The following is a 24,643-nucleotide window of genomic DNA, read 5'->3' as shown; positions in this document are numbered from 1 at the left end:
AACATTCCCAAATCATCTCCACAGCACCTACCTTAATTGGCCACAGATAGGAAGACCCTTTGATCGTGGCAAGGATGGCCTGGGAGTCTTCCAGCTGGGCTATCGTGTCATCAATGGATGAGATGATGAGGATGGAGTAACCCTCTGTGTAATGAAGGACCAAGTGCAGGGGGTACGTGTTCCAGAGCTCGATGATCTTAAACATCATTTTCTCAAGAGCGGCTTCATTCGTCGCCGAGATCGATATTTCATTTATTTTCTTTTCATATGGAAACATCTGAAATGAAGAAATCGTTTACTATCCAGAGGAGCAAAGAATTCCCAAAGCATCTAAAATGGAAGATTTAAAGCCATTTCTTGCCTATGTCCCTGCTAATTTGCAACAAGCTTGTATTTCCTACAACATTCCTTGGCGCATCACCCAAGAGGAAGCAACCCCATAAACCTAGATTTCTATAGCTTCTTTTTCTTTGCTAGGTCTATCAAAGACTAAGGGTGTTCTCCCACACACACTGACTGTAGGTTCCCATGAGATCCTGGTGGGAAATCTTTAGGTTTACTCCCATTCTAGAGACTCCGAGAACTTCTCAGTTCTACCTGGGATTACTGTTTCTATCTATTAGAAAACTGAATCTACCACTGCTCTTATACATAATCTCCATGGGGCTAAAGAATGAGGCTTAATCTCTTTGTTCGCTAATGCAGCACAGTGGGGACTATGAACCAAGAAATAACTAACTTTGACCACTTGTTATGTGTTTCCAAAGATGACACAGAGGGCTTGGATTGACTGTGAGTGTTTATGACCTTAACCATCAGCAGCATGAAAGAGGCTTGCTTTTTTACACCTATCATTCCGGTAACATAGATTAAAAAGTCCCAGAACCAGCTAAAAGTTTTATGCTACAGAAAAACTTTCCTGCATGCTATACTTTGAGATGGTTAAAAATAAAATGAAGACACAATGTGTGAGACAAAGCCTGAGCCACGTGAATCTAGTCCTGTTGAGTCTTTATGGTCAAAGCTGGATAGGCAAAGAGGTGAGTTTTCAAATGCTGTGACACTGAAGTACTTTTAGAATGATGCTACTGCCTTCGGTGAATTTTCTGCTGTGACCTTAGAGCACAAAGTCTCCACATTTATGTAATACAGCTTGTCACTTGCTTATTTCTTGAGAAAGGATTTTACATAGACCAGGCTGGCCTCAAGTAGGGTTTGCATTTAAGGACAGCCTCAAACTTCTGATCCTCAGCCTGCCCTTGCCTCCCAAGAGCTGAGATTATGGGCATGCACCATATGCCAGGTTGGTTTATGTGGTCCTAGGAGTAGAACCCAGGGTCCCTGAATACTAGGCAGACTCTCTACAAACTTAGCCAGATCTATAGCCTCATATAACAGAGTTTTGTGGGAAATCAAACTGTTGCTAATTTGGCTTTTAAAACAAAATATTACTATTGGTAAAGCTGTCCTACTATGTTCTTAATCTTAATATATTTTCACTATGTATAAAGATAATCCACAGTGCATTTGATATTTCTAGACCTATAAAATGTAATCTACATAAGAACTGACATGTTAAAGAATGAGATTTGCCCCATACAAAAGCCAGTGTACTGTTTTCTAGTCAAGACCCCCCCTACCCCACTAAATGTAACATCGTGTCACCCACTCCCTGCGGTCCCAGATACTCCTCCCACTTCCCTGTTTTCTAATGTATGTTCCTTGTAGGCTTCTTTGCCTATGATTAAAACTAACCCCTCATGGTCCGATGTGTTCTTGTCAACTAGTTTTACTTACCTTGAGAGCTAGCAGTTTCTCTACTGAGAGGTTTTTATTAAGATAAACCAACTTTCCGGTAATCTCCTGTAGAGCATCCCAGTGCCGTTGCTTAAGACAAGGGTTTCCCAATGCCATGATGATCGGAAGCTCTTTCTTGAAGTCCAGCACCGACTGCTTGAGGTGTGCTACCATATCATTTTTAGGTAAGCCTGTAAATACCAGCAGATTGGTAGACTATTGATATGCTTCTATCTTTTTAACCAAACAACTGAGAAGATGAGAATTTTTCCTTACAATTTGCTAATCAGTATAATGTCATTTTATCACTTGTTAATCTTCATTAAAGAACAATGAAGTTTTACTGATGCCAGTGTTGGAATGGATTTTCAGTTACTCCAAAATTTAAATCTAAGGACAAGTTACTGAGGAAAAGGATTTCTATTTTTGTTTCCACAGAAAATGAAAAGCTGGATCGAGAGCACCCTTGGAGCTTTGATACACCCCCACCCATCCCCGCCGCGAGCCTGCCCCCCCCACCCTGTGCCCTACCCTGCCCACTGTCCTGCCCCTCTGATTTTGAGCACTGGGATAGAGGGTGGAGCCAACAGTCCACCCTACTTCGGGGACTTCTTGGAGCAACTCTGAACAAAGGAGACCTGCCTATCCACGCGGGACCACCCGTAATTTCCACCTGCTTGGTATCTGACCCCCACCTCCAGTCCTCTGCTAGAGTTCCCGGTCCCTCCCAGAGATCCGCCTATCTCTGCAGGTCCACTCTGAGTTCCTGCCGGCAAGATCCTTGACCCCCAAAGTAGGGCCTCTGCTAAAGAAAGAGGCCTTAGCTGGAGAGTGCCAGTTCCCAGTGAGATCCCACTATCTGTGCAGAAACATCCCGAGTATCAGCCCAGCCATTGTCCTCTTCTGCCAGCCATTGGCTAGAGCCATTGGCTAGAGTCCACACTACTTCGAGGGACTTCTCGGAGCGAATCTGAACACAGGAGACCTGACTATCCACGTGGGACCACCCGTAATTTCCACCTGCATGGTCTCTGTCCCCCACCTCCAGTCCTCTGCTGGAGTCCCAGGCCCCTCCCAGAGACCTGCCTATCTCTGCGGGACCACTCTGAGTTTCTGCAGGCATCTTCTACTGGATCCTCATCCCTGACCCCATCCCTGGGTCCCTGTCTGCGGAGAGACCTCCTATAGAGCTTGGACCACACAGAGCTACAGACCCACATAAGCCCACCGGGGAAGTACCATAGAGAGAAGGGGGAGACCCCACCAACACCTACTGGAAGACGCTATGGGAAGAAGGCAATACAAGAAAACACCTAACAACAGAAAGACAAGCATGACACCACCAGAATCTAGGGAATCTACACCAACTAGAACGGAACACAACAACAAAGCAGAGGAAGCAGAAGGGAACGACTTAAAAATTACCATCATAAAAATGATAGAGGCCCTCAAAGAAGATGTGAGAAAATCCCTTAAAGAAATGGAGGAAAAAACAAACAAAAAAGTGGAAGAAATGAACAAATTCCTTAAGGAAAGTACAGAAAGCCAAGAAAAAACAATTAAGTAGGTAAAGGAAACGGTTCAAGACTTTAAACTGAAATAGAGGAAATAAAGGCAACACAAACCAAAGGAATGCTGGAAATTGAAAAGCTGGGCAAAAAATCGGGAACTACAGACACAAGCCTAACCAACAGAATTCAAGAGATGGAAGAGAGAATCTCAGGCACAGAAGATAAACTAGAAGAAATAGATTCATCGACCAAAGAAAATCATAAATCCAACAAATCCTTAACACAAAACATCCAGGAAATGTGGGACACTGTGAAAAGGCCAAACCTAAGAATAATAGGCATAGAGGAAGATGAGGAAGCCCAGCTCAAAGGTGCCAAAAACATATTCAACAAAATCATCGAGGAAAACTTTCCCAATCTGAAGAAGGACATGCCCATGAAAGTACAAGAAGCACACCGAACCCCAAATAGGCTGGACCAAAGAAAAAAGACCCCTCAACATATAATAATCAAAACACCTAGCATACAGAATAAAGAAAGAATATTAAGAGCAGCGAAGGAAAAAGGACAGGTAACATATAAAGGCAGACCTATCAAAATTATACCTGACTTCTCCATGGAAACCCTCAAGGCCAGAAGGTCCTGGATAGATGTTCTACAAGTATTAAGAGAACACGGATGCCAGCCCAGGCTACTGTACCCAGCAAAACTCTCAATCACTATAGATCGAGAAAACAAGATATTTAATGACAAAACCAGATTTTCCCAATACATATCTACAAATCCAGCCCTACAGAAAGTTTTGGAAGGAAAACTCCAACCCAAGGAAGGTAACTACACCCACAAAAATGTAGGCAACAGATAATCTAACTACACCAGAAACCAAGGGTAAAGCAGAACAAATATATTCACAATACCACTGCCAACAACAAACCTAAAACAAACAAAACAAACAAGCATCAACAATCAATTGTCCTTACTCACCCTCAACATTAATGGTCTTAACTCACCTATAAAAAGACACAGGCTAACAGAATGGATACGAAGACAGAATCCATCCTTCTGCTGCATACAAGAAACACATCTAAGCTTCAAAGACAGATATTACCTCAGGGTAAAGGGTTGGGAAAAGATTTTCCAATCAAATGGAAATAAGAAGCAAGCAGGCATAGCTATCCTAATATCTAACAAGTTAGATTTCACACCAAAATTAGTCAAAAGAGATGAAGACGGTCATTTCATATTCATCACAGGAGAAATCCATCAACACAAAGTCTCAGTTCTGAACATCTATGCCCCTAATACAACGGCACCCACATTTGTAAAAGAAATGCTACTAAAACTCAAAGCTCATATAAAACCTCACACACTTATAGTGGGAGACTTCAATACACCACTCTCACCACTAGACAGGATCACAAATCAGAAACTCAACAAAGAAACAAAAGAACTAACAGAAGTTATGTCTCAACTGGGGTTAACAGACATCTATAGAACATTCCATCCAAAGACAAAAGAATATATCTTCTTCTTTGCTCCACATGGAACCGTCTCTAAAATCGACCACATACTAGGTGGCATGACAAACCTCAACAGATACAAGAGAATAGGAATAGTCCCCTGTACCTTATCAGACCACCATGCTTTAAAATTGGAATTCAACTACAACACAAATAGCAGAAAACCTGCAAACTCATGGAAACTGAACAATGTGCAATTGCACCACTCCTGGGTCAAAGGAGAAGTAAAGAAATTAAGGACTTTCTAATATTCAACGAGAATGAGGACACAACATACCTGAATTTATGGGACACCTTGAAAGCAGTGCTATGAGGGAAGTTCATTGCACTAAGTGCCCATATGAAGAAAACAGAGGATAGTCAAATAAGAGAATTAACAGTGCAACTGAAAGCCTTAGAACAGAGAGAAGCAAACTCACCCCGTAGGAGTAGACGCCAGGAAATAATCAACTTGAGGGCTGAAATCAACAAAATAGAAACCAGGAAAACAATACAAAAAAATCAATGCAACAAACAGTTGGTTTTTTGAGAAAATCAACAAGATAGACAAACCTTTATCCAAACTAATGAAAAAAACAGAGAGAGAACATGCAAATTAACAAAATCAGAAACAAAAAGGGGAACATAACAAACAACGGACACAGAGGAAATCCAGACAATTTTCAAGTCATACTTTGAAAACCTATATTCCACAAAAATTGAAAATTCAAAGGAAATGGACAAATTTCTGGATAACTGTCACTTACCAAAATTAAATCAAGAACAGACAAACAACTTAAATAGACCTATAACCCGTAATGAAATAGAAGCAGTCATCCAAAGCCTTCCAACCAAACAAAGTCCAGGGCCAGATGGATTCAGTGCAGAATTCTACCAGATATTCAAGGAAGAACTAATACCAATACTCCTCAAACTGTTCCACAAAATAGAAACAGAAGGTTCACTGCCAAACTCTTTTTATGAGGCCACAATAACCTTGGTACCCAAGCCTCACAAAGACACAACAAAGAAAGAAAACTACAGACCAATATCCCTGATGAATATCGATGCAAAAATATTCAATAAAATACTGGCAAACCGAATTCAAGAATACATCAGAGAAATCATCCACCATGACCAAGTAGGCTTCATCCCTGGATTGCAGGGATGGTTTAATATATGAAAATCTATCAACATGATCCACCATATAAACAAACTGAAAAAGAAAAACCATATGATTATTTCCCTAGATGCTGAAAAAGCCTTTGACAAAATTCAACACCCTTTCATGATAAAGGTCTTGGAGAGATCAGGGATAACAGGAATATACCTATACATAATAAGAGCAATATACAGCAAACCAACTGCCAACATCAAACTGAATGGAGAGAAACTTAAGCCAATTCCTCTAAAATCAGGAACAAGACAAGGCTGCCCTCTCTCTCCATATTTCTTCAATATCGTACTAGAAGTTCTAGCTAATGCTATAAGACAACAAAAGGAGATCAAGGGGATCCAAACTGGAAAGGAAGAAGTCAAACTGTCTCTATTTGCAGATGATATGATAGTTTACATAAGCAAACCAATAAACTCTACCAGGGAACTCCTACAGCTGATAAACACCTTTAGCAAACTAGCAGGATACAAGATACAAAAAAATCAGTAGCCCTACTTTTTTCAGACGACAAAGAGACAGAGAAAGAAATCAGAGAAACATCACCCTTTACAATAGCCACAAGCAACATAAAGTATCTTGGTGTAACGCTTACCAAACAAGTAAAAGACTTATATAATAAGAACTTTGTGGCTCTAAAGAAAGAAATTAAAGAAGATACCAGAAAATGGAAAGATTTCCCATGCTCTTGGATAGGTAGGATAAACATAGTAAAAATGGAAATCTTGCCAAAAGCAATCTACAGATTCAATGCAATCCCCATTAAAATCCCACCACAATTCTTCACTGACCTTGAAAGGATAATAATCAACTTTATATGGAAAAACAAAAGACCCAGGATAGCCAAAACAACCCTGTACAATAAAAGAACTTCAGGAGGCATCACCATTCCTGACTTTAAACTCTACTACAGAGCTATAGTTCTGAAAACAGCCTAGTATTGGCATAAAAATAGACAGGTAGACGAATGGAATCGAATTGAAAATCCTGATATTAACCCACACACCTATGAACACCTGATTTTTGACAAAACAGCTAAAATTATACAATGGGGCGAGGACAGCATCTTCAACAAATGGTGCTGGCACAATTGGATGAGGGTGTGTAGAAGACTGCAGATAGACCCATGTCTGTCGCCATGCACAAAACTCAAGTCCAAATGGATCAAAGACCTCAACATCAATCCAGCCACATTGAACCTCTTAGAAGAGAAAGTAGGAGTTGCCCTTGAACAAACTGATATAGGAGACCGCTTCCTGAACATAACTCCAGGGGCACAGACACTGAGAGCAACAATTAATAAATGGGACCTCTTCAAACTTAGAAGCTTCTGTAAGGCAAAGGACACAGTGGACAAGGCCAAACGGCAGCCCACAGACTGGGAAAAGATTTTTACCAATCCTATATCCGACAAAGGGCTGATCTCCAAAATATACAAAGAACTCAAGAAACTAGTCAACAAAACACCAAATAACCCTATTAAAAATGGGGCACAGAACTGAAGAAAGAATTCTCAATAGAGGAAATAAAAAAGGCTGAAAGACACTTAAGAAAGTGCTCAACAGCCTTAGTTATCAGGCAAATGCAAATCAAAACAACTTTGAGATACCATCTTACTCCTGCCAGAAGGGCTAAAATTAGAAATACCAATGATGACTCATGCTGGAGAGGATGTGGAGAAAGGGGAACACTCCTCCACTGCTGGTGGGAGTGCAAACTCGTACAGCCATTTTGGAGATCAGTATGGCAGTTCCTCAGGAAAATGGGAATTAGTTTACCACAGGACCCGGCAATCCCCCTCTTAGGCATATACCCAAAGGATTCACATCCATGCAAGAAAGACATCTGTTCAACCATGTTCATAGCAGCACTATTTGTAATAGCAAGAACCTGGAAGCAACCTAGATGCCCCTCAATTGAAGAATGGTTAATGAAGATGTGGCACATCTACACAATGGAATACTACTCTGCAGAAAAAAATAATGGTATCTTGAAATTCGCAGGCAAGTGGATGGCACTTGAAGAAACCATCCTGAATGAGGTAACCCAGTCACAAAAATAGGAACATAGTATGTTCTCACTCATATATAGATTTTAGACCTAGAGCAAAGGATCACCAGCCTATAATTCACACCACCAGAGGAACTAGGATACAAGGTGTATTCTAAGAGATTCATATAAAGTTCCTCACTGAACCGGGAAGGGACAAGTCCCCCAGAGCACAGGGGAAGTGGGGGGGGGCAGCGAATGGAGATAGAAGTAGGAGAAAGAGAGGGGGAGGAGGAAAACACCTGCGACTAGGAAGATTGAGTCAGGATAGGAATAGAAGATAGGAAAGAGAGAGAGAGAGAGCGCATAAAAGAGGGAGCCAATATTGGTTTGAAGAAAAAAGTTGAACACAAAAAAAGGTCTAGAGAACTACAAGACTGCTGCCAACTAACAATATGAGCATCCGTGGAAAGGCTACCATAAATGCCCTTCCCGGAGAGTGAGAACAACAACTAACTTATCCATGGAGCTCTCATCTAATACCTGTTGGAAACAGGAGCAAACACCCATACATGAACACTGAGTCGAACTAGAACCCAGATGCAGATGGAGAGGACAAGACCAGACTGCAAAAACACATAGAGACAGCTTACCTGAACAAGGAGGAGCTAACGGCCACTAGACTGATAGCTGGGAAGCCAGCATGGGACTGACTCGGGCCCCCCTGAATATGGGTCTCAGCCAGAAGGATTGAGCAGTCTAAGGTACCTCAGACAGTGGAGCCAGGATGTATCCCTGGTGCACAAAAGGACCTTGCGAATACATCCCCCATGGAGGGATAACTGCCTTAATCTAGAGATAGGAGAGAAGCCCTAGTCCCTATTTCACATGACCTGTCAGATCTACGCGACCCCAACTGGATGGCATTCCCCTACATATGGAATTGGGGTGGGGGGATGGGAGGGGAGGGTGGTTAGGGTGCATGTGAGAGGGCAGAGAGGGTAAAAGGGAGTGAGTGAGTGAGGGAGGGAGGGAGAGGCAACTGGGATCAACATGTAAAATAATAAATTAAATTTAAAAAAAAAGAAAAGAAAATTAGTCTGTGACACACACTCCTGATACAACTTCATTTTATGTATTGCATGACAAAAGAAGTGTGAAAAATAAGAAAAAGAAAAAAGAAAAGAAAATGAAAAGCTATGGATTCCTTCCAGACTAATGTGGTTTGATCAAGCCAGACCCCCTGAAACAGAGTTCCTGGTGATCCAACATTCAAAACAGCTTGAACAAGGCAGCCTTGCAGACTATAGCCAGGATTTCTGTGGCTTCTTAGGATCCCCAATGACAGTGCCCCCTACCAGCAGGAAGCAGTTTGGAAAGAAGGACGCCAAATTCCCAAATATTGTTTATAAATGTTTGTTTTCATTTAAATGTGGTTGGTTATAAATGGTTAATGACAACAAAAAATCTCTTTTTAAAGGTAAAAAGGGGATTATGGTATAGATATGAATACTTTGTTTTGGAATGGATTTTCATTTATTGATACAATTTAAGGTCAATTTTGTGATATGTACATTTATCTTGTTTAGATATTGTGTTTGCATAGCTTGTTTAGAAATGCAATGTATAATTTAGCACAGATTATAGATAGTTATCTATAATAGTCAAAACATATAGTGTTAGTTAGGTTTTCTCAATATATAGAGATGTATTTGAGATGGATAAATATTCTTCAAACCTTTCAAAGACCTACAGAATACGGCATTTAAAATGGTTTAGGGTTTTTCTTGACAGTGAGACATAAATGATCCTGGCACCACCACCTGCCCCAGAAAGGAAGATGGATGATGGACATCAAAGAATTGGGTTATGAAGTTACTTCCAATATGGCAAGACTAGACATTTAGACAAGACACTGCTCTTGTCTGGACTGTTTGACTTTGTGCTGTATAAACTGGACATGCAGGACCCCCAGAAAATTGACTGCTGATTCAAGATGGACATGGCTACAGAGTTCCTGCTTCATGAAAGAGTCTGCCAGACATTCTGCAGGACACAGAGAAAAATGACTGACAAACTGCCAACAGGCAGACAGTTTAAAGTTTCCTGCTTTGTTGAGGGGTCTGACAGACACACTATGGCCTATGGACTGAAGATGGAAGATTACAGAAGAACTTTGGGTGACTGACCAGGCAGGTAGTTGTCTCTGTCATTTCTAGAATTTATATATTATCCTTCTGTGGTCTTTGATGCAGTTGAAGACAGATAGTTATGGGTTATGGTTATAGTTCTCCTTAGTTAGGATTAAAGATAAATTACATAGAAGACTGTAGACTCACAAAGATAGGATAGATGATGGAATATTTTCTTTAAATCTTGCTAAATGTTAATGGATTAAATATTGTTAACTGTGATTCTTATTTGATAACTGTTGTGTGATATATTTTGCTATGTTAAGGTTAAAACCCTTCTTTTTATTTAGACAGAAAAGAGGAGATGATGGGAGATGTCATTCTGTAAATATGTTTCTCATACTGGTTAATGAATAAAGCACTGTTGGCCAATAGGAAAGCAAGATAGGCGGAACTAAGAGACAAGGAGGATTCGAGGAAGTAGTAGGGTGGAGTCAGCACGTAGAGACTGGGAAGAGCAGATGAGCCTCACTCTCCAGTAAGATGAGACCACGTGGAAATACTTAGATGAACAGAAATGGGTTAATAATTAAGACAGAGCTAGAAGATAAGAAATTAGTATCTGGCCAACAGAATTATATCAAATACAGAGTCCCTGTGTGTTATTGGGGGCTGGCGCCACAGTGGGTCCAGGCCGGCAGGAAAAACCTTACTCCCAACACCAAACAGCTATGACATCAAGTAAGGATTAAAACATGAGAAAATAATTATCCAGATAAATAAATGGTTAAACCCCAAGTCGAAGAGACCCAAGTTGTCCTAGGAAACATGGAGCCGGGATGGCACCTGCCACAAGGCTTCTCAGACTTCTTTCGCAGACAGGAATATACATATGCACAAGTATATAACAAACACACACACACACACACACACACACACACACACACACACACACACACACACACACGAGAAATGCTAACATAGAAGGGGTACTCTCATGTGGTCTCCCTGCTAGGCAAAGACCTATGAACAACTTAAGGAGTTCTGAGAGAGAAAGAATTAGTCTTCCCTGGGGATGAGCCCCCAAGTTGGTTAGATCATATCAAGTGGTCAGCCCTGAAATTATGTCTATACAAGCAACAATAAATGGACTCTGAAGGTTGTATTTATATATGTAATAATAATAATCAAAGAAAAAGATGCCACATATTTGAGAGAGATTAAAGGGAAGATATGAGAGGGTTAAATGATGGAATTATATTTAAATTAAAAAACAAAAATAAACTGTGTTTAGAAAAAAGAAAAACAATGTGTTGCTTACTTGTTGCTTAATACATTGTTCGTTGAAACATGACAAAATGCTGAGTATGCACGTGTGCTATTTTAAAGCTGTGAGGATATGCCTTGCAGTGATTTTATTTTGCAAAACATTGTGACACACACATACACCACATGTGGATTTTTGTTTGTTTGCTTGCTGAAATGTTTTTCTGGGACAGGATCTTATGTAATTCAGGCTGGTCTTAAATTTGTGGACCTCCTGCCTTAGCCTCCTAAGTGTTGGAACTATAGGCAATGCTTCACGCAACTCCACTGTGACAATGACATTTATTGTGAAATATAGTATGCACATGCCCCTTTGCTTCTGTGCTGCTGGGGATTGAACACAGGCCTTAGTCCTCCAAAGCATACACTTTATGGTGGGGCTACAGCCCTAGGTTGTAGAAGTGTCTGTGTAGGTAACATCTCAAATATGATGATTACCACAGGCCAATGTCACAGAGTGACTTCAGGTGTTTTCCCCGCTGCCCAAAGGATACTATATAAGTGTTGGATATAGAATTCAGGAACGATTCTGCAGGCCCATGAACCATGGGAGTCAAAACTGATTCTGAAATATCTGGACATCTACTCATGAAGCCAACCTCTCTCTCTCTCTCTCTCTCTCTCTCTCTCTCTCTCTCTCTCTCTCTCTCTCTCTCTCTCTGTGCGTGTGTGTGTGTGTGTTTGAGACAAGGTTTTTCTGTATAACAGTCTTGGCTGTCCTGGCATCTGCTCTGTAGATCAGGTTGGCCTCAAACTCACAGAGATCCACCTGACTCTGCCTCCCAAGTGCTGGGACTAAAGGTGTGCGTCATCACCATCTAGCTCGTGAAACCAACCTTTAAAAGATACCAATCTACTTGTAATTACTTGTAGCCATCCACGCTCCCACCTAAGGCTTTAAACTATTTCTTGTTTTAGCAAATGACCTCTACTTAAATCCCTTTAACTGTCTCACTGGAGATGCCATTTTGCCTTTGGCTGATATAGGAAGTGTGGAGGAGTGCACGGTACCTTTTTCCAGGACAACGATGATGTGCAGCCACTTGGAGACGTTAGTCTTCACTAAGTCTATATCGATGCTCTGGAGACTGCAGTTCCTCCATTCCCAGAAAAGTATCACCCACTCTTCTTGTGCCTCCCATAACAGCTTCCTCAACATCAGGTCACCCTCGATATCGGAGATCTCCGACAGCACAATCTGCGTGATCTCATCCATGTTGAGAGGCTGAATGTGAGGCTGGGAGTCATCGTAATAGTCCTGGTAGCTTGAGTATGTCTTCACCTTTTCAGTCAAGTTTGCAGCTTCAGCTGTGATAGACTTGACCATGTCCTTGGCCTTTTGGATTGGAGTGCTGGCGCACAGCAGCTCAGGGCTTCTGATCTGAAACCAATAGGAAAGATACTCAAGGAGGCCAGACTACCCAGAACACAGCCTTGTCCTACTAGCACCATCTTCAGCAAACAACCTACTTTTTGAAATGATAAAGTGAATGGAACTGGAATATTACTACCTGACCCAAAAGCCTACAACAATTTTCGGAAAGTTTGCTTCCTGTGGCCACCAGCTGGGGACCAAGCGTTCAAATGTGGACATTTCTCATTCGAAGCAACACACAGGGGAAATGTATTTGGATTAAATTATTTAGCTATGATCCCATAGACAAAGAGCACCTAAATGCATAGCGTTACATAAGACTGATATGAAAAACTTAGTAAGAACATAAAAAGCACTTACTCTGTCTTTTAAGTTACTGACATCCACTCGTAAACCGACAATATATGCTTCCAAATTGTTCCTGAATTTAGTTAGGGTGGCTTCTTTGTTTGTGGCAACTAACTTCAGAGCTGTTTTCAGATGATTCAACTTCATGAAAAGGATTCTGTAGATGGCATTCTGCTCTTCAGAAATTTCAATCTGGTAATGCCTCACAACAGAATATAGCTGAGAAATTGTGGAGAAATCTTTCTCTAATTGAGACATACTTGACGTAATGTCTTCCAAAAAATTAAAGTGATCCACAAATTCCTCCACTTCCACAGGCCCGTGTCTAAGTTGTTTCAGTGAGGAGTCTAAGATCTAAAATGATTGACATGCCAATGATAGGTATGGAATAATTTCACCATTTTAGAAAATATTGGTTGCATCTTAGAATTCTTACTTCTTTAAAGATTTATTTATTTATTATGTATGTAGTGTGTTCTGTCTGCATTTATCCCTTCAGGCCAGAAGAGGGCACCAGATCCTATTACAGATGATTGCGAGCTATCATGTGGTTGCTGGGAATTGAACTCAGAACCTCTGGAATACCAGCTGATGTTCTTAACCACTGAGCCATCTCTCCAGCCCCAGAATTCTTACTTCTACAAATGTAATTTCAGAAGACATTAATGGATGAAGTGCACATAATTCTAAGTGCTTGTTAAATGATAGAACATTGACACTACCAAATCCTTCTACTATTAGCAGAAAGTGCTTGACTATGTTTCACATGTAAAATGTAAGGCACACAAAATACTCTATGAATAACTTTAAATGAATAAGTATAATGCCAATCACAAGAACAGGGCTGGAATATGAGTGGAACACCATCACTCTGACCATTCATATGCCAGATTCTACTACATGGTTCCACTTTATTGAGAGACTGTGTTTGCAAATCAGGTGTTATTCTCTCTACTATTCAGACAAGGGATTGAATCCCAAATTAATCTAAGATTAGATACATGGTAAAGTTACAGAATTGTGGTTCAACCCTCATTAGAGAAGTTTCTTTTTGCAACACAGAGACCCACAGCTGGCTAAGGTGCAAAGAATAAGTAACTGTAGAATGCCTAGGCCTAAATGGGACATCTATGCATAATCCTCCCCTCCAAAGTTCAAGAATTTCTAATGAAGAGGGGGAAGAGTTGGTGAACTCAAGGAAATAGTTTTCTGGACACAATAGGGAAGTTGCACATATGAACACACAGTAATTGAAACAACCTGCACAAGACCTGTGTAACACAAGACCTGAAAGCTCAAGCCAGACCAAATCCCAGAATGGAAAGAGGAGATAGACATGAAGTCCCACCACCAGCGAGGGAGCTATTGGCATTTGATAGCTTCTGGGAGAGGGAGGGACCGTTTTCTCCAGTGGCTTGACCCCTGGTAACTCAACTACACTCCAGAATAGGCTCTATACCAAGAGTAGCTGACCAACACAGATTAGATTTGATGGGTTTAAAAAAGAGACAGAAAGAGAACACAAATTTGGGTGGGTAGGATGTGATGGTAGATCTGGGAGGAATTGGGGATGGAGATGAATATGGTTGAAATGTGAGATGGTGTGCTGAAACTTTTAGGAAGATAACTCTATGAATGTATTTTACTGCCCAACTTCTTAGACCTAGACATGTCTAGGGCATTACTAAGGATGTTTGTATAGACAATGGCTAGTATACAAGAATCTGTATTTGTCCTAGAAACTTAAGTTCGGCGTGCTCCCAGATGTTTATATGTTCACAGTTTTCCACAGAGGCTTCAAATGACCATGGTCTTAGAAATTTGTTCCATAAGAAAACTAACCCCACTGATAACCCTAATACATACTGAACACTCATCAGCTTTCCAAGATTTATCACAGATACTCCATAGCACGGTGAACTTTATGTTCTGAGAGGATGATGAACAAACAGACATCTAAAATAATGCCAGATGGTGATGCATGTTAAAAAGACAAAATGGGGGAGGGGGTAGAAAATTGGACATGGGATGCAGCTTTCAATGTGGTCACAGAAAGTTCCCAAATAGGTGCTGGGGAGATGGCTGAGTTGGGTAAAGCACTTGCTATGAGGTGTGAGGACTCGAGCTCGTCTCTCCAAAAACTTTAAAGCCAGACACAGCAGCATGCATGTCTGCAATCCCAGGGCCAGATCAAGTGGAGACAGAAGAATTCCCAGAAGTTCAAGGGCCTGGTTTATGCTACAATCAAGAGACACAATCTCTAATAAGGAGAAAGACAAGCTAACCCTGAAGTTGACTTCTGACCTCCACACTCGTGCCACAGCGCGCATGCAAGTCATGCTCACATGCATGAATGCACACACACAAAGCTAAAGATTAAAAACAAAAGCAAATGTGTTCACACTACTTTCAGGCTTTCTGATGGTAACACTTCTATGTATTTATGAGTGTGTATCTTACAGTTATAATCTAACCCGAAATCTTCTTATGAAAAAGGACAGGTTTAAAGACTTACTTCCAATAGACTTGTATTTTTTTCCTCAATTGCAAGGCGTAACAGGTTGTAGCTCATTTCAATAATCTTGTCAATATATGGTAGGCATGCTAATTGATAATCCAAACTTTTCACACAAAAAATTCCAAGGCGCATCTCAATAGCCATAGTCACAATCTGTTTTAGGTAGCTTCTGAATTTATGTATTATAGATTTAAACTCTATTGATGTTAAGATCCCCATGAATGGCAGTTTCATACTCATGACTTTGGCCTTTTCTACCATGTAACAGTACTTTAGAAACCTGCAGCTGTAATCGCTAACCAGGCCCATTGAATTACCAATAATCGTCAGCAGACTCACAATCTGTGAATGAAAATGATACAATAGTCAGCACACTCACAATCTGTGAATGAAAATGATACAATAGTCAGCACACTCATAATCTGTGAATGAAAAATGATACAACAGTCAGCACACTCACAGTCATGAATTAAAATGATACAATAGCACACAATCTGTGAATGAGAATGTTACTCAACTTTTATGATATGAATGGAAATGTATAGTTTGGCAAGCTGATAGTTCATGTTAAATAATGGTCTTTGTACAATTAATTTTTTTTGGAGCTGGAATTAAATATTGAAATATGTGGGAAACAAGACCAAGAAATTTAGATAAGTAACACTTGACTTTTATGTAAACTTTACACAGATATTTAACTTTGTAATCAAGGTGTTAATTGAACTACTATGTATTTCAGAGACCAGCCATCTATTTCACTGTTTGTCATAAGAATTTTAAGTATCTTAAGACAGCCCAGAGAAAGCCAGTCCTATGTATGTACAACTTCACCTAGTTCTTAAGACATAGTTGTTTTGAACAGCACGGAATCCAGACACAAGCTGAGATAATGATATTCTACTGTCAGTTTGGACAAAAATATACAGTTAGGTGGTAAGTGAAGGGCTGGGGAATGGTGAGCCAACATATTGGCAAGCCAATGTCACAAAAGAACCATAGGGATGAAAACTCACTTCCACAGTGGAGATTTGGAAAACTCTGGTAAGTAGAGCTCAGAGGCCAGGGGAAGACAAACAGAGAGTCACACTGGGATGATGCTCCCATTCCCATGAATTTGGATGCTCTGAAGTTTCCTACATATCATGCTCATATAATGATTCCAGTGGGGTTCTGCTTCCTTACCAGCTACTTCCAAGACATAACATCTTGAAACTTACTTTTTTTTGGTAGTCACCATCTGTTTCAAAAAGGATATGGAAATCTGGCCATCGGATCTGCTTCTTATATTTGAGTACACTTTCTGTCTCATTAGATAAATCTGAAGCTGAAACCAAATCAATGAGGATGGAGAGGCGAGGGTCTTGGTGAAGAGGAATGATCGTGGCTGGAACACAGCATTGAAAAGTTAGTGTTTCCAGAAGTTTAAAGCGACACTTTAAAACTAGCCACAATGTTTAGTCCTGTTAAAAACTGGCAGGGACTTAATTAATGAGCAGACATTACTCTGCATTGATGGAGGGATTCATAGACACGTGCGAAGGCTTGCACTTAACATCATAAACAGAATAAGTCGTGGTAGGAGCAGCCATGCCAAAAATGAAATCTTTTGTGTGGAAAGTGTTATACTGTTGTGAGTGCACAAACACTACAACAAATGCAAGGCTGCCATGGGAAGGGGTTGGCAGTTTAGATGTCTGTGGACCCTTCCCTTCACCACAACAAAGAAAGGAAACTTTATAGCTTACACAGATTAATTCAAGATGAAGCCTGCATCTAGACATAGAGTACAAATGGATGAACTCCTAGGAGAAAATAGTGCGACCTCAACTTAAGGAAGTTCTAGGCACAAAACCAAAATCCTAACACATGGTAGAAATAAATTGATGTGTTGGAAATTTATAAAAAATCAGGTAGCTTAGCTCTATTAACGAAAAGGAGACACTAAGGCAAAGGGTGGGGGGTGAGTGAAAAATCTTCCAGCTGGTAACAGATATGACCTAGCACACTTAAAGGATCTCTCACACACAGTGGCCAGTAAGCATTTGACAAAACATGCAGATGAAAACTGGGTTAAGGAAATACAACCATCTATCAAGTCCTAGTGAAACAGGAAACCACCAAAATGTAGCATCACTACCTCCCCATTGAAATGGAGAAAGGGACTTTTTAAAGGTTGAAAATATGACATTGGCAAAGGCTAGGAAAACCCAGAAAGCTTCATGCACCACAGGTGAGAATATAAAGTAATCCTGCTATACTGAAAACATAACCTAAGCATGCAAATACAATGAACTCTATAGTACGGATATGTGGTGATATATTGTTTATGATTTAATAAATCTTGCATGGAGATCAAAATGTAAAGCTAGCCACAGCCATAGAGGCCAGGCAGTGGTGCCATACACCTTTAACCCCAGCAGCCATACTGGTTAGCCATAGAAGTTGGGTGGTGGTGGCTCACACCTTTAATCCCAGCACTAGAGAGGAATATGAGATGGGAGCAGGGTCTCAGAGCTGGCATTCAGTTTTAGGCATTAGTCTCCAGCCACATTGAGGACAGGATCTCCCTAGCCTTGAGAGAGAAGAGCTCTCTGGTGGCTTGTCTGTTTTGCTTCCCTGATCTTCAGCTTGAACCCCAATATCTTTTTCTGGGTTTTTTATTATTCATGATGAACAGATATGTAAACAGAAGGGGGGGGAACAACTATTCCTTATAGAAGAATCCTGTGTGATAAATGTGTGACGAATTAGAGGAAGAGACACTCCTTTTGGGAAGTCACAGTTGACTGATACAGAATTTCCTACTGATGAATGCTAAAATTAATGGGTGCGTTTTTTCCCCAGCATAAATATGATGTTTGTATTATCTTATAACTTTCCCCAGGGCCGCCTTAGCATTCCTAGTAACAAGATGTGCAACCTCGTGTGCTGCTACTGACCTGAGACAGTGAAAGAATGCCCAACTATTACAACATCCCAGCCCCAAATGTAACATCTCACGGGCAACAGCAGACCAAACAAACTGATGTATCTTTATGGGATAACTAACTAGTGCATTGAAAAAAAGTTCCTTAAGGTCACAAAAGGCAAGAAAAGTCACAGATCAGAAGACAAATGCAATGTGCAACTGTGCACTCTGGATCCTGGAACGAATAACTGACCACAGTGAAACAGTTGAATTCTGTCATTTTATCTGCACGACTATACAGCTGGTTGTGCAGCTTGGATCATCACAGCATGAGGAGAGAGAGAATGTGAAGAGCAGACAAGAATGCTCTACTATGCTTGTGACTTTCATAGGCGCCTCAAATTATTTATTTTATCATGACAATTTCAAAAACAAATCAAATGACAAAAACATTTTTATGTTGAGAAAAAATGACATGGAAGTGGTCAGATGTTTTAATCCCAGAAACAAAGACCTAAAAAGAAAAGAAGGAAATCTAAGTGGCAAAAGGCATCTATCTATAGGAAGACTGACAGAAGACCTGCTTCTTCATAATTAATCTCCCTACCATAGATTTAAGAAACGTTAGTACAAAATGATACCTGTCTATAAGAAGTAGTTGGTTCCAGGTGAAAATTTCCTGGGCAGAAACAAGTGTGCAGTGCTAAAAGCTAGAAGGCATGGGCATATTTATAGGTGTCTGAATTTAGCAAACTATATCATGTGACAAACAATTTGCTAAGGGTACTACTAGTTTTTCTCCCTAAAACTTATTGTGAGAAATGAACCAATTCTTTGGCCAAGGAAGTCCCTGCCATGTAATCTCAAATTATATACTTATATCTAAAAATACTCATTTAAAATTTATTTGAGGTGGAAACAAGATCTCTGTAATGCTATGAAATAAAATTCAAATACTTAACCCTGGAGTTGCTTGCCCAATTCTTATCTTTTATATATTCTCTTTATATTCATGCAGGCTAATCTTGGTTGTCAGTTTGACTATGTTTATTGTTTATAATCTACTAAAAGCCAAGCAGCTAGACACACCTGTGAGGGATTTGCTTGATTGGATCGTTTGAGGTGGGAGGACCCACCCTAAATCTCGGCCATGCCTCTTAGTGACAGCCCACATAAAAGGACATGGAAGAAGGAAGCATTTGCTTTTTGCCTACTTGCCCTTACTCTCGCAGGCAAGTTCACCTATACTGTTCCTGAGGTGTTCCTTCACTGTGATTAGAACCTGCTTCTTTGGGACCCCAACATAAACTGAAGACCAGCAGCTCTCTTGAACTTTCCTAGGACTCTAACAATCAGCTGGGGTTTCTGGAACATCCAGTCTCATGGACTGAACAGCTACCAACTACCACTAGGGCACAGCCATTGTTGGACTACCCTGACTACAGCCTGTAAGCCACTCTAATACATCTTTCTCTCTCTCTCTGTCTCTCTCATGTATGTACACAGATGTGTATATGCATATATTTACAAACTCATTCTATCAATTCTGTTCCTTTAGTGAACTCTAATACCATATGTGTACACATACACATACCTTCAAATAATTCCAAATTGACATAGCTTGATCCTAAACACTAGAATTCATGCCATCTTATTTATAACTGCCTTATAGATTACCGACTAAGAGCATCAGATAATAATCAATTTAAAAGAATTGCCAAGGAAGGCACTAAGCCTTTCAAAGACTTACTGATATATTTTTCTATAGTTGCTATCACATTTTGGAATTGTGTTGAAAAGTCCAGTCTGTTGGGATGTATAAAGAGGTTTGTTGGGAATTCAGAAAACCTGAGAGAAAGCAATAAATAAAAGTATATTCAAGTGAATACAGTACCCAACAAAATACAGCTACCTATTTAAAAACAGTATCATACTTACTTATTATAGATGTGCCCTTGCTCAGACTCAAGCAGGAGTCCTGTGTCTATTGGAATTCATTGAGAGAATGGTAAAATAAAAATTTATTAACATTTAAAAATGCCAGACAATAGCTTAATATATATTGGTATTTTCTAAACATCCTGAGAGTCAATTATGGAGACCAGCTGAAAGGGTTATTCCATCAGCGGACTCCTCTGATGACAAGAAAGGAGATCTCAGATACAGTCCCAGGTCTGGGAGAAAAATAAGGGCCTTACACACGCTAGGCAAGCACTCTACCACTGAGTGGCACCCTTGCTTAAGAGTCTGCACTTTGGGCAGACATTCCAGGTGAGTTCAAGCTGATAAGGAGGGTCCAGAAGTGCCTGGGTGAGAAATCCTACACGTTTCAAGGTGAAAATGGTACTATCACTCACATGTCCTGTCACTACTTGCCATAGCATGTGTGAACACCATACTATCCAAATTAATAAAGTGTAAACTTCATTTTATTTATTTTGCTTATTATTTCCAGCTGCCAGTATGCTTCTTTTTGTCTTACCTGAAAGGATTCGTCTGAGGAGGGTACCGAACTTGCTCGGCTGGTTGTATTTCATGATCAAGTCTTCACTTGAGGTCCTCACAAAGCTTCTTCTGCTTTCAGACAAGTCATCATCATCACATGATAGAGTCTCATCAAGGCCCTGTTCAGACTTCTGAGTTTTCTCTTCAGTATCCTCTGGAGACTCACTCGAAGTGAGAATTCTCAAATATAGGTGTACTTCAAATATTGGTGCATAAGTTTTTTTCAAATCCATCTCCATTTTCCCTTTATGTAAAATCTAATTTAGCAAGTATGTCCGTCCACAAGACAAGAACAAAATAAGACATTAATTTGTGATAATAAAGTTTAAATAGTATCTATTGTAATTGTATTTACATGTTAAAAAGCAAATAAATAAAATGCTAATTAATGTCAGTGGAAAATTTGGGATAGGCATCATTATAGTTTTTTACAATTGGAGAAGGTATGTGTGTGTGTGTGTGTAACATTCATTAATTGCTTTTTAATTCTGAAACTTGCTATCCATCTTATATCAAAATTTGTGTTAATGTTTCTAAGGGTGCATCTTACCACATCAACATCAGTGTATGGTTTGGGTTCCAAATTTTGAACAGGAGGATGAGGTGGTACATATAAATTAACAAATTCTTCATCATCATTAGATATCTTTCTAGAAAAGATCTTCCTTGTTCTAAATTGAGAAATGGGAGGCAAATTTATTTTTGAAATAACATATTGTAATGTTTAATATGAGGATATATAAAGAATTCCTATACCTTAACAAGCAAGAGAAGAGGAAAGAGAAAAAGACAGAATAAGTGAGAGAGAAAGCTACCAGTGTGGGAAAGGGCTGGGCTGACAACTCAGTCAGTAAAGTGTTTGTCTTGCAAGGCGAGGGCCCAAGTTTGGATCGCCAGAACTTACATAAGAAGTCCAGCATGGTTATAACATGAATATACTCTCTGTGGTGGCAAGACAAGGGGAAGAAACAGACAGACCCCTGAATGCTTGCAGGGTAACTAGCTAGACCTACATGGTAAGATCCCAGGTCAATAAAAGGTGGAGGACCTGAGGACAAACATCCAAGGTTGCCCTCTGACCTCCACATGTAAGTAAGTGCCATGCACACATACAGCAGCACCCCCCCACACACACACACACATCCACACACAAACACACATATACAGACAAGTAGGGAAAGAAAACAATTTGGTTGGCCCCTTCTCCAAAGAAGTACAAGTAGATGATCAGCATAAGAAAAGGTACTTAAAATCACTAATAATAAGGAAAAAAGCCCAAAAATCTCAGGAGATTACTTCATACTTATAACACAAACAATAAATATCCAGAGACAGATATTGGTGTTCAAGCTGAAGATCAGAGAAGCAAAGTGGCCAGCCACCAGAAAGCTCTCACCTCTACCAATGCTCAGACTGAATGGGTGATCCACCAAACCTGAGATTGTATTCACCAAATCTCAGACTGAGAGCTCTCTGGTGGCTTAGCCTCTTTGCTTCTCTGGTCTTCAGCTTGAACCCTAATATCTGTCTCTGGATATTTATTATTTGTGTTATACATACTCACTGGACTGGATCCATGTTGGTAAAAAATATTAGCACTTGGTACATTCCTGCTACAGACTAGACTGATACAGACAGTGTTGTGGGGAACTGGAGAGATGTTTCTTAAAATGTTAAATATGGAAATATAGGATCCAGAAATTCTAAGTATATACAGCAAGGAACAGAAATCAGGTGCTCAAGCAGATGTTTCACACCAGTATACACGGCTGCATTCTAACCATAGTCCACAGGAGAGAAACCTAACAGATCAGTGGAAAAGTACAATGTACTGACAACAGGTAACAGCATTATTTAGCCTTGAAAGGGAATGGTATTGTGATACATGCTTCAACACGGATGGGCCTTAAAGATATTACTATAAGTGAAATATGCTAGACAAAAAGAGCAATGTTTATGATTCCAGATATGCAAGGTACCTAAAATGAATAAATTCTTAGAAAGGTTGCCATGCCTGGAAAGGGAAAGGCAATGTGGAGTTTTTGTAAAAGATTCTGGTAGTGGATTTTGGTGACCATACAACTCTGGAAGTATGTGATGACACTGAACAGCACACTTCAGATGACATCTTTCATGTTATACAGATTTCAACCTCATAGAAAGATGTCTCACTTTAGGGGGGATAAGAGCAGAATGGAAAATATCATGGTATTAAGTCATGAACGGGGGGGGGGGGGTAGAAAAATAAGGTCTATTATGAGGGACATCCATCACCAAGGGGCCTCATTTGTCTTCACACATGCTCTATGATAAACCACGCTCTCTGTCCCTAGAGGAAGTGACTTATAGTCAGAAAGACAGAGAAGTCATGAACAAACCAGAAAAGGTAACTCTAATGCACACAGTTTGAGGGTGTTTGATGGGAAACAAGAGACAAGTACACCCAGAACCATCTGATCCTACCCAAAGAGACAAATGAGAAAAACTGGGAAGTAGACAAAGGGGAAAGATCAAAACTACTGACAAAATGATCAGTAAGTGTAAATGTCACTTAAGGTAGCTTGATTTCCTTCTCAAGGGACAGAAACTCTCTGGCTGGTTTAAAATTCAAAATCAAATTATATTTCTAAAGTCCCTCATAAAAAACTAACAGAGGAGCAGCTTCCAACACAGAGGCAAGTAAGATCCAAATGGTCCAGCAGTTGCAGGGCCCGTAGGAGATCCGAAGTTGTCAACACTGTTTATGTGAGTGTGAGTGTGAGTGGAGACCAGGTGGATGTAGCTGGGATGTCCCAGAGATGCCCAGGCCCTCACACTCACAATCCCTGCTGTATAGGGAAAACAAGGAATTAAGAAATGGGAATCCAGGAAGCATTAAGTCATCTCAATACTCCCTCGCTGGAGAAGAGAAACGTCACAGAGGACAGCTCTGTAATGTGTAGGCCAGAAATCAATAGTGGGCACAAAATTAAGTGAAAATGAAGACAACACACACACACACACACACACACACACACACACACACACACTCACTCACCAACAAACAAACAAGCAAAACCTGAGATATTGCTGCCTTGGGGATCAGCCTTCAGTAGCTCAGGGACTGAGGGGATCCATGGAGTCTGCAAACTAATCACTCAACTTGGCTCTTCTATCTCAGGGGGCAAAGCCTAACTCTCTGGGGCTGGCCAAAAAAGGAAAACACACACACGCACGCACGCACACACACACACACACACACACACACACACACACACACACACACACACAGAGCTTTAGGGTCTATCATTTTCTCTCTTCTGTATTTCTTTTCTTACCTCTATCCACATGTATCCCTTCTGTCTCTCTAGATGTCTTCCTTCTAACTTTATTCTTTTCCCTTATAGCTTTTACACCCCAGCAAAATCTTTCAAGCAGTATAAAAAATTACAGTGTGGTTACATTCCCAATGGATTTAATACAATACCTATAAAAATCTCAGTTGTCACTTTTTATCTTTTATTTCTTTTCAGAAATCACTAAGTTCATATAGAATGGCCAAAATAATATTATGAAAAACAA

General features: G+C 40.2%; 1 protein-coding gene across 1 annotated transcript in view; it reads right to left on the bottom strand.

Annotated features, from left to right (window-relative positions):
- Window positions 1-24,643, bottom strand: part of Dnah14 (dynein axonemal heavy chain 14) — a 199,959-nt gene that overhangs the window by 148,188 nt on the left and 27,128 nt on the right. The window contains exons 11-20 of the mRNA XM_051185777.1: window positions 21,633-21,753; window positions 21,060-21,339; window positions 20,516-20,561; window positions 20,328-20,425; window positions 16,887-17,053; window positions 15,667-16,011; window positions 13,164-13,505; window positions 12,440-12,809; window positions 1,798-1,988; window positions 32-277 (exon numbers count right to left, since the gene is read on the bottom strand). Of these exons, the coding sequence (XP_051041734.1) occupies window positions 32-277; window positions 1,798-1,988; window positions 12,440-12,809; window positions 13,164-13,505; window positions 15,667-16,011; window positions 16,887-17,053; window positions 20,328-20,425; window positions 20,516-20,561; window positions 21,060-21,339; window positions 21,633-21,753 (2,206 nt within the window). The remainder of the gene's footprint in view (window positions 1-31; window positions 278-1,797; window positions 1,989-12,439; window positions 12,810-13,163; window positions 13,506-15,666; window positions 16,012-16,886; window positions 17,054-20,327; window positions 20,426-20,515; window positions 20,562-21,059; window positions 21,340-21,632; window positions 21,754-24,643) is intronic.

This window comes from Phodopus roborovskii, unplaced genomic scaffold (genome assembly GCF_943737965.1).
Source record: "Phodopus roborovskii unplaced genomic scaffold, PHOROB, whole genome shotgun sequence".
NCBI classification, from domain to species: Eukaryota; Metazoa; Chordata; class Mammalia; order Rodentia; family Cricetidae; genus Phodopus; species Phodopus roborovskii.
Note: the sequence above shows the minus strand (reverse complement) of the source record. Positions and strands in the feature narration are given on the sequence as shown.